Here is a 16,799-nt window from a genome sequence, read left to right on the forward strand (position 1 = left end):
GGCCAAAATGAATCTCTACAGAGTCTTCATCACATCTCTGACCTTCAACATGAAGTGCAGCAGCTGAAACTCCTAAATTTAAAGGGATAGTTCAGATCATGTGGAAAACAGATATACATTTCCATCAGACAGCCTGTTCAGACTGGGAACTGAAGCGGTTCTCTCTCTCTTCACTTGCTTTAAAGCCACCAGACTCCATTGACAAAACCAGTAATTTTACCTTGCAGAACATGGGAGTTTCTGATCTACCGCTGCCTGGATTGGTTTAGTTTTCTTGTGTAATTGGGTGCCTTCAGGGTTTTAAATTGTTTGTTCGGATTCAAATTCATGTTATAGTTCACAGCTTGAGGCAGTTGAAGCGCAGCGAACTCTTGTGTTCAGCGAAGTAAAATCACCGTTTTTGTCAATGGAGTCTGGTGGCTTTGAAGTGAGTGAAGCCACGACTGCTTCAGCTCCTGGTGAAAAGAGCTCTGTGACGGCAAAGTAAAGCGGTGAAAATATTCTAAATACAGCGACTAGACTTACACTGAATTGTTTTAGGTGTATAGTGAGGTGTGTCGTGATGAAGGTGTAGCATCGTCATCATAAAGGTTCACTTCTTTGGAGATTTTGAAGCTTGTTGGAAAACATTTTTTCCCCACACTGACGTAACTGAGGAGAATGTTAATCAGTTTACATTCAATCTGGTTAAACGTTATATTTTCATGTGAGGAAACAAATCTTACACCAGTGCATCACTGACATGAGCTTTTATTTTGAAGAGTCAGCTGCACTTCCTCTCATGCAGCAGATTTTCAAAAGAATCAACCAAAGACAGAAAATATAAAAATATAAAACTATAAACTAAACAAACTTAAAAACACGATGACAGATCCATGCTCGAGGGAGTAATTATTGATTAAATAATGTTAAATTATTGATTGTCATGATGAAGTTACGACGCTGCGTTCAAACGAACTCCTTCAAATCAGAGATCTGAATTTTGTACAAAACTTATAGACGAACAACAATTTTATATTAAAATGTGCAGAAGTTATAAGATAAATGAACAGAAACAGTTTGGCAGATTCCAGACCGGCCAACTCTTAAAGCACCAGAGAAACGTTACTGTAAAGTCCTCAGCTGCTCCAGTCTGTGTTGGAGCTCCCTGCTCCTCTTCCTCAGTGCCTCCTTCATCGCCAGCAGCCTCCTCTCGTCCTCTCGGACCTCCATGACGAACTCTGTTGCCTTTTTCAGGATGGCCACCTTGGCCGCTTTGTGGTTGTTGGCCACGGCGGGGACCTGCTCCTTCAGGCCGAGGAAGCTCCTCTTCAGCTCGTTCCTGCGCTGCCTCTCCAGCACGTTGTGAGTCCTGCGTCGGTCCTGGTCGTCCTCCCCGTCCGGCCGAGGGCTCCAGCACCGCCGACCGCCGCCCTGCCGCGCCGCCGCCGGGGAGCTGCTCTCCGACTTCACCCGCTTCCCGGCGGGCAGCTGGGGGGTCTGCGGGGGCTGCTGGGCGGCGTAGTTGTGCTGATGGATGTTGACGTGAGAGCGCTTCAGGACCAGCGGGGAGGCGTCCGGCCTGCTGGACTCTGACCGCCGGGACGCCCTTCGCCGCTCCACCGTCACCACGTCGATCTCCTCATCCTCCTCACCTTCCTCTTCCTCCTCTTCTTCTTCTTCTTCTTCTGAGGGAAAAGGAGGAAAATATTCAGGTGTAAAAACTGGCAGTCACAGTAAGAAACAAACGCTAAAACTTTCAGCGTCTGGAGGCAAAATAAGTTGTTTTATCTTGTACAAACATTTTCTTTAAGGTCGACTTCAGTTATGTAGTTCTGACTTCACACCTAAAGAATTTACCCATAAATAAAGATTTATTTACATCTTCTAGGACATTACAGGGTTTCTACATGAGTCAGCAAACTCAATTTAAGACTTTAAAACCAATTTGATCAAATTTGTGGCCAATTTTGCAAAGAAATGTGAAAATAAAAGTGGTCTGCAGCACAACAAAGCAGGAAGTACATCCAAGAAACACATTTAAAGCAGCAGCAGAAGAAGAAACGCGGCCTGTTTGATCCTGTTAGAAACACATTTAAAGCAGCAGCAGAAGAAGAAACGCGGCCTGTTTGATCCCGTTAGAGACACATTTAAAGCAGCAGAAGAAGAAACGCGGCCTGTTTGATCCCGTTAGAAACACATTTAAAGCAGCAGAAGAAGAAACGCGGCCTGTTTGATCCTGTTAGAGACACATTTAAAGCAGCAGAAGAAGAAACGCGGCCTGTTTGATCCTGTTAGAGACACATTTAAAGCAGCAGAAGAAGAAACGCGGCCTGTTTGATCCTGTTAGAGACACATTTAAAGCAGCAGAAGAAGAAACGCGGCCTGTTTGATCCTGTTAGAGACACATTTAAAGCAGCAGAAGAAGAAACGCGGCCTGTTTGATCCTGTTAGAAGCTCCAACATCAGTTTAAGGACCAAACGGTGGATCATCAGTGGACAAATTGAACATATTTAAGTTTTTCTCCTCCAGAACCACTGAACTGTTCTACTCTGAGCGCTAATCACGATTGGTGGAATGCTTGTAATAAACTGCAAACGCCATTTAAGTGGTGAGTAACTTTTCAAAATAAAAGCCTGCTTCCCACCTGATTCGCTGTCACTGCTGCTGAGCGGCGGCGAGTCCAGACACAGCTCTGATGTCAGCTCTGATGTCATCGCCATCGCCGCCCCGTCGCCGCTCTTCTCCCCCGGCGAGGTGCAAGGAAACACCACGGAGGGGTCGATGCAGTCCTTCACCGCCGTGTGGAGGTCCTGCAGGTATCCCGCGCCCACCTGAGAGTCACCTGCCTGTTTGTCAGCTGGTCTTTCCGCGGCGCCGTTGGTTCTGGAGGAGTCCTGCTTGGCCCGGAGCGAGGCCAGCCTCTCGGACACCACCCTCTCCAGCTTGGTGGCGGCGGCGAAGCTGCTGCTCCACATGCAGTCCTGGATGATGAAGGACTGGAGGAAGGCCGCGGAGGGGTTGCAGTCCTCGTCCAGCAGGTCCGACACCGCCTCCAGGTGCTCGGCGGCGGACAGCGGGGCGTCTGACAGGGACGGCCTCCTGCTGGGGGACAGGGGAGGCGTCGGCAGCAGCTCGAACTTCTTCCAGATGTCCTCGCCGGGGCCCGGGAGGAGCTGGCTGCGGGGAGGCAGGTAGAAGTCCTCCTCCTCGCCATCCAGGAGGAAGTAGGGCTGGACCGTGTCGTAGTCATAGTCGTAGTTCGTGGTTAACACCGGCGGCATGATGGCTGCCTGTGGGGAGACACAACATGAGGCTTAGTGAGTTTCACCCGACGGGACGGAGGTGATCCCAGTTATGAGAGAAGCTGAATCCAAAGCAGCGGACAAATACATGTGACTTTTCAGCTGGTTTACAGTCAGTATCTGAATGAACAGAGAAAAATCTAGATGTCTCAACTATTTCACAGTTAACCTGTAAGAACTTCACACTCTGGTTTCTCCATAATTCACAGATTCGGTTCCACCCTGAAAACATAACTAAATCAGCAGAGCAGATCATCATCTTAGAGTCTGCTTAGAACTGATGATGAACTCAACAGTATTTGCATGCAGGGGAGAAACCATACAGCTGCCACAGCCCACGTTCCTCAGTGAATATCTGAGGGGAAAGTCATAGTAGTGACGCAAGTAGGATTATTTTACATGAACCACAGAGTTACGATTTCACATTAAAAGTTATCAGTTATTGCCAGTTTCAAATCCGATGTTCTCGACCTCTGCAGGGTGGAGGGAGACACCAAACTCTGGGCAGTTTAACTTTCTTTAAACAGTTGTCTTAAGATGTGACTCAGCTGGCCTGTATCAGGAGGCTGCTCATATGCAAATAACCAAAAAAAACCTTTAAAATGGTTTTGTTTCTGTTCTTGAGTAGGATTTGTAGGCAACGTTCACCAGTACCAGATTCACACAGAACTTCATGCAAAAAAGTAGTAATTTAGCTTTCTCTTCTTGGTTGGTCCCAGTTAACGCAGTGAAATATGGCTGAAATACAAAGATTCTTTATGAATAGATGAAACTTAACAATTCCGCATGAAAAAGCCACAAATTCAGCGGTTGATCTGTGACCTGTGTGAAAGGACACATGGCCAGGTGAGGTTCAACTACTCAGCAGGCTTCAGGTCTCACAGCTATTAAATCATCTGCTGTCACTTTATAACTAAGAAGGTCACAGCTGGAACACAGTTAACATTACATATTGGGTGTAAATACAGTCTTCATACAAAACTTCATTCAAGAAACAGTAAGTTTAGGATTCGTTTGTTTACAGTTAAAGTCAGGACTGTACAACATGAGTCAGTTACAAATATCCATTATCAATAGAGGACACTTAACATTTCGGCGTCTAAAAACCCACTAAACAATACTCGTAAAAATCTTTTTTCAATAAAAACTTTTAACAAAAAAAAGCTGTAATAAAACTCATCAGCTGCCCCCATCAATGCTCCATATGGACGAAAACTGTCAGCAACAGTTAGGGTAAAAAAACCACTGCTAACAATGAGTGATGTTTATGTTGAATACGTGCTGAAGTGTGGACAGGTGAGGTGTTGATGCTCCAGACACCAGTCCCTGCGATAAAAACACTGAATTCCCTCTTAATACCATCAAACCACCCTTTTTAGTCACAGCTATCCGAATACAGTGTGCAGCCCTAAGCTAAGCTAACTGTGGGGGTAAATTCGGCAAACTTTTTAGACTCATTTGGAGAAAACTGTCCCGAAGCTGAAGAGCTGAAACAGGAGAACAGGTAGAACTCACCGTTACAGTTAACTCAACGGAATAAACTTGACTGGACTGATGTGAAAACTGAGTAAATCCAGATGTTCCACTGAGCGAAGGTTAAATCTTCAGAGAGCGTTTTATCCAGTAAAATAGACCCTCTATTAATCGATAATCGATAGCAGTGATGATTAGCTGTACAGCCTGCTGTCCCGGGTCACTGCCTCGGTGTGAATCACGGCTGCCGGCTCTTTAAATACTCCGGCCCGTGCCTGCTTTCTGTCTTCATCCGCACCCTCGATAGTTTAAATATGAGTACGTGGGGGTCTTAATGGCGGCGTGAAAAAGGAGCAGACGCTCGTCCTCTCAGAAACAGTTAACTTTATACAAATATTGCGTTCAAACAGAATGATACGATGGGTTAAATATGGGAACTGTTTTAGACCGCGGATGAAGCAGTGATGTCAGCCGGTGTTCCGCGGCGTGTTCAGTAAATGATGCGCAGGCGCAAAGTTCCGGGAATCAGTCAGAGATGGAGTCAGGAAAAAATAAGAAGAAAATCAATAGTTCTGAAATGAATCAGAGTAAAAGAAAAAATTTGATAAAATACACTAATTTGGAAAAAAATACCAAATGACAACAAGGTAATTAAAACTGAAAAGAAAAATACAAAAGGAAAAATAAAATACAAACAAACAAAAGAAAAACATGGAAAAATAAAAATGAAAAAATAAATAAAACCATGGAATAAGTATGTAATAAATAAAAAAACATGAATGAAAATATTTGGAAAAAAACCATATAGAACCATAAAACAATTTAAGGTACGAGTCAATTAAAATAATTTAAAAAAGAAAAATGGTGAAAAATAAAATACATACAAATTTAGGAAACTGAAAATAAAATAAGATAATAAAATGGAACAATAAGATAGAACCATTAAATAATAAAGTAAGCAAGTAAAGTTAATTAAGCTTAACAAGACAAATAAAATAATTTAAAAAAGATATATACAAATACAAAGAACACGAAAAATAAAATTATAAAAATCATAAAATAAACAAACATTTGAAATAAAGCAACATAAAATAGAACCATAAGCTTTAATAAAGGAAGTAAAATAAATTAAGGGGTGAGCCAAATGAAAAAAATGAACATAAAGGGGAAAATGAAATACATTTAAATAAATTTAAAATAAAACATAAAAACAAAAAAGAAACAAAGAAAAGGTAAAAATACATAATATAATAAGAATAATGAAATAGATGAATCATCAATAGACTATTAAAGAGATCAACACAGTAGGCATGATCACATAGAAACATGTGAAATCAATACCCTATAATAATATTAAACAGATTATGGATTATGATCTAAATCTGAATTCTGTTGTTTGAACACAGATCATCTGTTGGAGTCACCTGCTGCCCCCTGGTGGAAGTGAAGGAGTCAGATCATTTAGTGTAAAACTCCACTGAAAGTACTGATACCGCACTGTAAAAATACTCTGCTCCACTGAAAGTACTGACACTGCACTGTAAAAATACTCTGCTCCACTGAAAGTACTAATACTACACTGTACAAATACTCTGCTCCACTGAAAGTACTGACACTGCACTTTAAAAATACTCTGCTCCACTGAAAGTACTGACACTGCACTGTAAAAATACTCTGCTCCACTGAAAGTACTGATACCGCACTGTAAAAATACTCTGTTCCACTGAAAGTACTAATACCGCACTGTAAAAATACTCTGTTCCACTGAAAGTACTAATACCACACTGTACAAATACTCTGCTCCACTGAAAGTACTAATACCGCACTGTAAAAATACTCTGTTCCACTGAAAGTACTGACACTACACTGTAAAAATACTCTGCTCCACTGAAAGTACTGATACCGCACTGTAAAAATACTCTGCTCCACTGAAAGTACTGACACTGCACTGTAAAAATACTCTGCTCCACTGAAAGTACTAATACTACACTGTACAAATACTCTGCTCCACTGAAAGTACTAATACCGCACTGTAAAAATACTCTGTTCCACTGAAAGTACTAATACCGCACTGTAAAAATACTCTGTTCCACTGAAAGTACTAATACCACACTGTACAAATACTCTGCTCCACTGAAAGTACTAATACCGCACTGTAAAAATACTCTGTTCCACTGAAAGTACTGACACTACACTGTAAAAATACTCTGCTCCACTGAAAGTACTGATACCGCACTGTAAAAATACTCTGTTCCACTGAAAGTACTAATACCGCACTGTAAAAATACTCTGCTCCACTGAAAGTACTGACACTACACTGCAGTATTAGTGCTCCACTGCTTCATCAGCAGAGCTGCAGATGTCCTCCACCTCCTGCTGGAGCTCCTTCAGGTCTTTCTCTCTGTCCTGGATCCTCTGCTGGATGTTCAGGCGACTCCTCTCCAGCTCTGTCTGCCTCTCAGTCCTCTCTGCTGCAGCTGACACTGTGTCGTGGCCTTTATGTTGGTCCACAGAACAGAGATAACAGATACTCTGCTGATCGGTGCGGCAGAACATCTTCATCACCTCATCGTGACGAGAGCAGATGTTCTCCTGGAGCTTCCTGGACGGCTCCACCAGCTTGTGTTTCTTTAATGCAGCCACTTCATAGTGAGGCTGCAGGTGTTGCTCACAGTAAGACACCAGACAGACCAGACAGGACTTGAGGGTTTTCAGTTTCCTCCCAGTGCAGAAATCACAGGCCACATCTTCAGCTCCAGCGTAGCAGTGATCAGCAGGAGCAGCCTGGAGTCCCGTCTTCTTCAGCTGCTCCACTACAGCTGCTAACATGGTGTTTTTCAGCAGGACAGGCCTCGGTGTGAACGTCTGCCTGCACTGAGGGCAGCTGTGGATCCCCTTCTCATCCTCTGTATCCCAGCAGGCTCTAATACAGCTCATGCAGAAGCTGTGACCACAGGGAATCAGTGGATCCGGACGGATCGAACATGAGAAGGTCTCCCGGTCCAGCTGAACTCCTGTGTTTGAGAGCAGGGAGAACAGGTTTGGGTTCAAACCTGCAGCACATCTGAAAACAATGAAGCTTTTAGATGTCTGCTCCATATTTCCCTGATTCTGTTGTACGGAACGGGACTGGCTGAACCCACAGTGCAGACCGACACAAAGACACTGGTGGTACACTTGGTAAATTTATTAGAAACCAGGCAGGTGGTAGTAGCTGGGAAGAGCAGGCTGGTGGAGTGAGTGACTGGACCGTGGTGGAGACCGGGGGAAGCAGGCTGGAGATGAGGGAGCAAGGCCAGAGAGGAGACCAGGAGGGAGCAGGCTGGAGATGAGACGAGGAGCCAAGGCAAAAAACGAGCGCAAGGAAAAACTGGAGACAAAGAGCCAAGAGTTACCATATGGAAAAAGACAATCTGGCAGTGAGGGAGAGAGTGAACCAGGCTTATAAAGACAGTGGAGGAGTAGATGGCTGATTACTGATGGGGAACAGGTGTGTGATTATTGCAGGTGTGTGGGTGGATGACCGGGAGTAACCCTCCTGACTCTGCTCCGGCAACAGACAGGGGGAGACAAACACACAAGAGGGAGAGAGACAAACACACAAGAGGGAGAGAGACAGCAGGATCATGACAGATTCTGCCTCAAACTCTGATCCGTTTTCTTTGACTGGTTAAAAACAGTTGACTGAGAACAGGGAGCTATCAGACTAGACTGAAATGCTTAAACTGATGTGTATTAATTTACTCATATATTTAAATACTATTTTGAAATAATTATGACAAAACAATTGAGTTTCTGAACATCATCCTGAGCCAAAACAGCACTTTGCCCCGGGGGTAACATGTATATAGTGAATAAGAGGATATCCAGAATAAACCCCTGTGGGACCCCTGCCAGCAGTGTGAAGGATGTGTGGATGTGTTCTCCACAGCTGTAGCAGTGTTTGTATTAATAACAGAAGTTGTATCAGGTGGTGACGCAGTGCTTCATTACAGCCACTAGAGGGGAGCAGCGTCACGGTAATAATCCTGACAGATGTTTTAAAATTGGTAAAACATCTATAGATAGATATACATAATAACTTTTAGTGAAGTATTAGGCAGTGAAAATGAACTGTACCCACAAACCACCACTGTTATGTAATATATATGTATTGTACTGTATGTGATCTACGTGTCCAGTGCTGACTGACAACAATAAAAACACATGTTGTTGCATTCGGTGGCTCTTTGTACTTAATAGTTCTCAGGGTCGTCTTGCCAGCTTGGAGCGTGGTCAATATTCAATATATTCAATATTTCTAATGATATTATTTTATTTCCTTTGTGTTACTGACTTCAGTTCCTGTTTTTAATTCAAATGTTGTTTGATTTTGCTTTAATATCAGTTTGATTGATTCAATGCATGCATGTTTTGCAAAATGTGTGTGTCTATTTCTCTTGTATGATTAAATGCCTAATTTCAAAAGGTTAAATAAAACCTATTTATTGTGGATTTTTACCTTCAGAATCTCTATTAGATCTACACTGCGTGCACAATTATTAGGCAAGTTGTATTTTTGAGGATACATTTTGTTATTGTACAACTACAGTGCTCTTGGTCAATCCAAAATGTTAACAAACCCTCAAACCTGAACATTTAAGTAGTAAAAGTGAAGTTTTGGCTTTCTTAAGAGAATATCTATACGTACACCATTATTAGGCAACTATTAGTGTGCAGAATTATTATGCAACTAAATGAAAAACAAAGATTTTCCCATCTCACTTGTTTATTTTCACCTGTTAAAGTGAGAATAATAAACAAACTCAAAATTTACAAATAAACATTTCTGAAATTTAAAAAAAAAAAACCCTCAGTGACCAATATAGCCACCCTTCTTTTCAATAACAGTCACAAGCCTTCCATTCACGGAGTCAGTCAGTTTCTTGATCTGGTCAGAATCAACTTTTTGTGCAGCCGCAACCACAGCCTCCCAGACACTGTTCAGAGTGGTGTACTGTTTACCTTCACTGTAAATTTCCTGCTTAAGAAGGGCCCAAAAGTTCTCAATAGGGTTTAAGTCAGGTGAAGAAGGGGGCCATGTCATTAGTTTTTCATCTTTAAGGCCTTTACTGGCCAGCCGCACAGTGGAGTACTTTGATGCGTGTGATGGAGCGTTGTCTTGCATAAAAATCAAAGTCTTCTTGAAAGATGCAGACTTTTTCCTGTACCACTGCTTGAAGAAAGTGTCTTCTAGAAATTGGCAGTAGGTCTGAGAGTTGATTTTGAGTCCATTTTCAACCCGAAAAGGTCCAACTAGCTCATCTTTAATAATACCTGCCCATACCAGTACCCCACCTCCACCTTGCTGGCGTCTGAGTCGAAGTGGAGCTCTGTGTCCGTTACTGGTCCAACCACGGGCCCATCCATCTGGTCCGTCAAGAGTCACTCTCATCTCATCAGTCCACAAAACCTTTGAAAAATCTGTCTTCAGATATTACTTGGCCCATTCTTGACGTTTCAACTTATGTGTCTTGTTCAGAGGTGGTCGGGTTTCAGCCTTTCTTATCTTGGCCATGTCTCTGAGAATTGAACACCTCGTACTTCTTGACACTCCAGGTAGGTTGGAGTTGTGGAATATGGCAGCACTGGAGGATAATGGGTTCCTGGTAGCTTCACGTTTGATTCTTCTCAAATCTTTGGTGGTTAATTTGCGTCTTTTCTTCTCGACACATTTCTTGCGATCTTGCTGACTATTTGCAACGAAACGTTTGATGGTTCTGTGATCACGCCCCAATATCTTAGATATTTCAAGAGTGCTGCATCCCTCTGAAAGACTTTTTACAATATTTGACTTTTCAGAGTCAGTTAAATCTCTTTTTTGGCCCATTTTTCCTGAGGAGAAGAATCTGCCTAATAATTATGCACACCTTGATATAGGGTGTTGATCTCCTTAGGCCACACCCTCCCTCGTTACACAAATACACATAACCTGATATGCATTAAATCCAATAAGCATTCAAGTTTATACAGCTTGGAGTTGGAAATTATGGATAAAATGATGATATGGTCAAAATAATCACTTGCCTAATAATTGTGCACACAGTGTATACTGGTGTTTTCTTAAGACATTTTGTTTAATTGGTCTGCAGAGTACCATCATGAAATATTGAAGGTTGTGTAAAATAATATTCTGAACTGGTCGGGAACACAAATCAAACTATTCATCATTTATACAGATATTTTCTGCTAAATAACTTATCATATTAAACAACACACAGAATTTATTGTGTTTTCTTGTCCAGTTACATTATTGTTGCTGTAAATAGAAAAACTGTGAAAATATTATTTTTATTTCACATCAGAAAACTCTTTGCTGTGAAAATGTGAACAAGAATGAACTAAAGATCCTGATTTACTGAGTTTAGCTCCTGTAGCTCCTAATATAATCTATTTTCATGACCACGGTCCTCCAGTTAGATTAAATGTGAACCAGACATGAACCACTGAGGCATCAGATCAGAAAACACTCATTAGTTTGTTCAGGAGGGCACCGACAAAGAACCCTTTAGGGGTGTTTGTGTGAGGACTTGTTGGCTCTCGTCAGCTCCAAGTCTAAACTGTAAAGTTCACCTCTGATCACTAAAACCACCATGAATAAACTCCATGGATGTGACCTCCAGGCGGGTGGTCGTTGTTGTTCTCTGGGCTCAGTTCAGCCTCGTGTGGGTGGGGGGCTCAGTGGGAAAAGGGCTGACAGACGACAAGAGAAAAAGCTGCAGAGTGTGGCAGGTGTGAAGAGCAGCAGATATGAATCTGCTCTCAGTGGTTATTAGGACTCATAAAAAACTGTTGACAGAGAATCAACACTTGGTTTCCTGCAGCAGACGGGCTGTGTGGGTTTCTGCTCTGCAGCCTCCTCACCGTCAGCTGCGCTTTTTCACATTAGTAACACGGCGACAGTTACAATCATGGACTCTGGTTAAAGGATCATTCCAGGAACTTCAGTTTGACTTCAGCGCTCAGTACTCACTGTCTCAGCTTTGATCTGTGGTATTAATCAGTGAGAGAAACAGCTCAAGTCAGAACTGACAGGCTGAAATAAAAGTAAAAGTAAAAGTTTCATGGCGTATTATTGGAATAAAAACAATAAACACACCCATCATTTTGCCAACATTCAACCCTAAACATGACTGATGAAGCCTCCATGTCATCATGTTTTAGCAGTTGCAGCTTCACAGCAGCTCGCTCTGCTGGTCGTTCATACGTGTGAACAACAGCGTCATCAGCGTAGAGTCGAACATCCAAACTGACACAGTTATAAAAGGGGTCAGTTCTGGACCTGGTGACACACCCTCACCTACTGACTTGTATATAACAGCTATATGTTTGTGTCAGCTTATCTTTGTGTGGATTTGTTGTCCTTGTTTAGCTGTGTGCTCATATTTAGATCTTCCTGCACATTTGTTCTTGGCACTGAGTCAAGTTACTTCTCAGTCTCAACACACACAGCCAATGAAATTATTCCTGATTATTTGTCATGAAACCAAACCGAAAATCATAAAAACACAGATGTTTATTTTGAAAACCCTTCAACACTCTCCATAATATATTTAAAAGAAGCAGAAGGAAAGCAGAAATACTATAAACGATGAAACATCTACCAGACAGCTAATGATTTAGCTTCATTTTCTGAAAACTGAAAACAGTAATTATATGATTACTGTAGTATTTACTGATTGTTCCTCTGTGTAACTGTATATACATATATATGTGTGTGTGTTTATTATTTTTATATGTATGTACAGTTACAAAGAGGAAATTCTGTAAATACTGTACAGACTATTCTAAGTGTATAGTATGTATATGTGTATATATGAGATTTTAAAGTGAGAAAAGAGGAGCAGAAAACAGTCAGTCAGCATTTGTGCAGTTGGTGGACGGTCTCTTGTTTCTGCAGATCATCAGCAGACAGAGTCCACAGCAGTACACCAGACTCTTCACTATCAGCACTGTGGACAGCAGCAAGAGCAGCTTCACCCTGCACTGGGACTGGAAAGAGGCTGATGCTGGAGGTGATGGTGGAGGTGATGGTGGAGGTGATGGTGGAGGACCAGAAACAGAAGAAGAATAAAACAGAAATGTCAGTCCTCTGCTGCTCTGCTCTCTTGAACAACGTCTCCACATGAAGCTGAATCAGTGCTGAACACAGTCACCAAGCCTTCATTACCTTCTCTTATTCTCTCCACTGTTCCCCCCTCGTGCTTCACAGAGCAGTGGTATTTAAATGTGGACAGTGCCTCCCGATCAATCTCTATGATTCTACCGGTGCATCCAGACTCTCTGAGCTTCAGCTGCTCTCCCTCAGCATCTTCCAGCTCCACCGGAGGACAGTTCTCCATTTGTCTTTTCCAGGAGAACTGGACCAGAGGAGGAAACATGCCTGAGGCCACACACAGCAGGGAGCTCTTCCCCTCCTGCTGGGCTCTGGATGTTACTGGGTACAGGCTCACCACGGGCTTCACCACCTGCTCACCTGAAGTTTGACAGCAGCAACAAGCAGCACAGACACACATTCACACGGTCAACAGCAGCTCACAGCACAGCACTGCATTCAGTGTGATCCTGGAAACTACCTGGACTCTGCTCACTAAACTACTCATCAATACAGCACAAAGTTCACTGCATACACTGGATTCACCTTCATGGTGACACACCTGTCATGCACTGTCTTCATATGTTCTATGGGGACAGAAGGAAATCAGGATTTGTTTGAATCTACAAACTTCATTCACTACAACTGCAAATGAATTATTGTTCCTAATAATGTGATATAAGGTCATTATGATTTTCCCCTTAAACAATGGACAATCATTTCCCTATATTATGGTAATGTAATATTAGAATAAAGGACAGGTTCAATACATTTGTCATGTCAATCACTTCAACATGTATAACATATTATATATTTACCACCATAGACTTTACCCCAATCAGGACAAGAACAAAGTGGTGCATCAATCATTTCTCTTTTTAAATGACACTTTTTTAAACTTTTCAATAGAGCAAAATGAACATGATATGTCCTGATTTACGGAGGACACACTCATATAAAAGTGATAATACTGAGTATAATGTGACACAATATAATGATTCAATTTATCCTACAGCGGAAAATACTTTTTCCATGTTGGGGATCATTTACATATTAGAACAAATTACATCTTCAACTGAACATCATTTTGCAGTTGATGATCCTCATTATATTTTTAGAAACATATATTTAAAAAAAACTAATCAATATTCATACAATACATTATTCTAATAACTTTTCTGTAACATTTTTAACTGTTATACACAATTACAATGACATGTTTGGATGTGTTGACATATAAGAGAGATCAATCCCTGAGACTAGATTAAAATGTAAATAATATAATATAATATAATATAATATAATATAATATAATATAATATAATATAATATAATATAATATAATATAATATAATATAATATAATATTGTCTTGTTTAAATTACAGCAGTATAGAATTCATCATATTTGAGCGTCACATAATATTTATATTTATAGATATTATAACTGTATTAGGATACTAATATATATGCGTGTGTGCCGTTATGTGTCGTCCTATATTATATCACAAACACAGCACATTATATGAGCTCAGCATTAAAAATATTCATTGATTATTGTAAAAATGCAGTTAGTGACATGGTTAATGAGGCATAATGACGTCTATTATCTTGTTTTCAACAAACAGAGATGGAGCTGAATTACTGAGAGGATCAAATACTGTATATTTGTAACTACGCCGATATCAGACTCTTAATGTATAAATGAGTTTGATCTCCTGCAGACATAAAGAATGACTCCAGTTGTGCAGTGAGATTTAAAGGTATTTTCAGGAATTATGAACCGTTTGATGTAACAACAGCTGCACGGCTGCAAGATTTCTCTACTAATTATCAAACAACTAACATGTGAAGCCCGAAGCAGCAGAAACTGATTAAAACACATTTGAACTTGTTCAATAGAACAACTGAAGGAAAATGTAGGTTTATTCTTACCTGTTACATACAGTTTAGTTCCAGAGCCAAAGATCAAGTAGACATATCCTCCCACAGTGAAACAGCCTGAAACAAAAACCTGCTGCTGCTGAATGTGTCAGCTGAGCTGAACGAGTCCAAATGATGAAGCAGAGTCATATTTCAGCTCCATGATGTTTCTCTAATGTTCACATCAACACCACTGTCTCTTCTTTCTTTGTCTCTTTAGACACACCAGCAGTGCTGCTCTGTGGGTGCTGATGTCTGTCAGTCCTGCTTTAGTCCACATGGATCGGACCTGGACCAAAGGATGGATGGATGGATGGATGGGCATCAAAGTTTGTACACACGTTCTTGGTCCCCAGAGGATCAACTTCATTAACTGACTGTGTTGATTCTGAACTTTTTATCTTCCTGTCACAAACAGTCTGACGGCTGTTCATCTGCTGGTTTTTGTTCAGGCTGCAGGGATCATTTCTCACTGTGGGGACCATCCTTCCAACAGCTGCAGTAGTAGGAGGCTGAATGAGAGACGTTAACTCTCTGGATCTGCAGCTCCCAGCCCTTCTGTTTCTTCACAGCTGAGAAATCATCTTTCTGAGGATGATTGTAACCTGAATAAACTTTACCATTATTCTTAGCAATACCCAGAATCACTGTGAATGTTCCTGTGTCTGTCTTCTGGTACCAGAACACCAACTGGTTGTCACACTGGTCAGTTCCTCCACAGCTGAAGGAGACCTCTTCTCCGACTCTCCTGGTCAATGTTAAATCATCCTGAATCAGCTCTGCTGCCATGGCAACCAGCGCTGTAGAGACACAGACAGGTAGATGGAGGTCAGTGTGACAGTGTCTGCTAAGGCCTGAGTTTGCTGGCTCCTGATTGGCCGGAAACACTCACCTGAACACAGCCAGCACAGAGCAGCAGCCGGGAGGAAAAGCATCTTGTGCGGCGGTGTTTCCTCTGGGGAACCTGGGGAGAAGTGGCGCTCCGATGCAGCCGAGGCCAAACGAGGACGAGCTGCCAGATCAGACGAGGGCCGCGTGGTTTCTAACAGGTCCTCAGACCTCCCATCAGCCCCTGCGGCGGACAGATAAGGACGCTGCTGCTGAGTGACGCTCAGCTGAAGCTGTGCTGTGGTTTTCTGCTGAGTCTGAGGTTTTAGATTCATTTCTTACTGACACTATTTATCTCTGCTTTATTCTCAGTGTTGTTAATGTTTCTTCTAAATGATTCTTCCTTCTCAGACTTGTGTGTTTCTCTGAACTCATTCAGTCAGAAGTTTCTTCTTCTTGATTTCAGTCTGACAGCAGATAAAAACTCTGAGAAACACAAAAAAACCTTCCTGTTCCCACAAACACAGTCAGGTTGGTGGTGAATTCACTAACACACTCTGTTATCTGTTGTTCAGCAGCTGGGATGAAAAGACAAAACTAGGCTTTTGTCCAGAGTGAAATGTTTTCAACCTTGGTGGGGACAAAAGCTGCCTGGATGTCGTTTCATTTTCCTTTTGGTCTTTTCTGTCTTTTAAACGTCTTCTTTCCTCCCAGCGCTTCAGTCTTCAGTCTGTTCCCTGCAGACGGATCTGATCTTTGTTTCAACGCTGAATAACAGCTAGGGAAGTGCCTCAGCAGAACAATATCACATCACAGTGGAGTGAAGTCGCCCTTTGACCTTCTGGATATAAAATATCGGCACTCCATGATTGTGAAATTCTGTGATAATTTGTGAATGAATGAGTTCTGGCCAAAACGTGCTTCTTGAGGCGTTTAAAGAGGCAGTGTTAAACCTGAGCACAGTGGGAAGTTCACTCTCAATACGCTTTTTGATCTGCATCGGTGGAATGATTCAGAGAAAAGCAGAAGTTTTGTGTGTCAGGCCTGATAAGTCAGGCTGAGGAGATGGTGAGATGAAGGTGTGGGGGTTGATATTCTGACACTGACACACAAATGATCATGGAAACTTTCACGATTTCAAGTCAAGCAAAGGCTCCT

At 41.9% G+C, this 16,799-nt stretch overlaps 3 protein-coding genes across 5 annotated transcripts; all 3 read right to left on the minus strand.

The window, feature by feature from the left end:
- Positions 1-767: 767 nt before the first annotated feature.
- On the minus strand, positions 768-4,859 carry LOC139214396 (transcriptional regulator Myc-1-like). Of its 3 annotated transcripts, none has more exons than XM_070845243.1 (3): positions 4,801-4,859; positions 2,628-3,273; positions 768-1,661 (listed from the first exon to the last, which is right to left on the minus strand). In XM_070845243.1, the coding sequence occupies exons 2-3, from the start codon at positions 3,262-3,264 to the stop codon at positions 1,105-1,107; spliced, it is 1,194 nt and encodes a 397-aa protein (XP_070701344.1). In that variant the 5' UTR covers positions 3,265-3,273; positions 4,801-4,859; the 3' UTR covers positions 768-1,104. The 3 variants fall into 3 exon arrangements, with proteins under 3 accessions (XP_070701344.1, XP_070701343.1, XP_070701342.1); XM_070845242.1 differs by having other exon boundaries at positions 768-1,664; XM_070845241.1 differs by having other exon boundaries at positions 768-1,667.
- Positions 4,860-7,083: 2,224 nt separating this feature from the next.
- Positions 7,084-7,857, minus strand: LOC139214035 (E3 ubiquitin/ISG15 ligase TRIM25-like). Its single transcript, XM_070844772.1, has one exon. It carries the CDS (start codon positions 7,855-7,857, stop codon positions 7,084-7,086), a length of 774 nt encoding a protein of 257 aa, XP_070700873.1.
- Positions 7,858-12,371: 4,514 nt separating this feature from the next.
- Positions 12,372-15,871, minus strand: LOC139214631 (immunoglobulin lambda-1 light chain-like). The gene is made up of 5 exons (XM_070845531.1): positions 15,720-15,871; positions 15,296-15,627; positions 14,826-14,873; positions 12,968-13,273; positions 12,372-12,902 (listed from the first exon to the last, which is right to left on the minus strand). Exons 1-5 carry the CDS (start codon positions 15,746-15,748, stop codon positions 12,652-12,654), a joined length of 966 nt encoding a protein of 321 aa, XP_070701632.1. The 5' UTR covers positions 15,749-15,871; the 3' UTR covers positions 12,372-12,651.
- Between the last annotated feature and the right edge of the window lie 928 nt (positions 15,872-16,799).

Source organism: Pempheris klunzingeri, chromosome 15, assembly GCF_042242105.1.
Source record: "Pempheris klunzingeri isolate RE-2024b chromosome 15, fPemKlu1.hap1, whole genome shotgun sequence".
NCBI classification, from domain to species: domain Eukaryota; kingdom Metazoa; phylum Chordata; class Actinopteri; order Acropomatiformes; family Pempheridae; genus Pempheris; species Pempheris klunzingeri.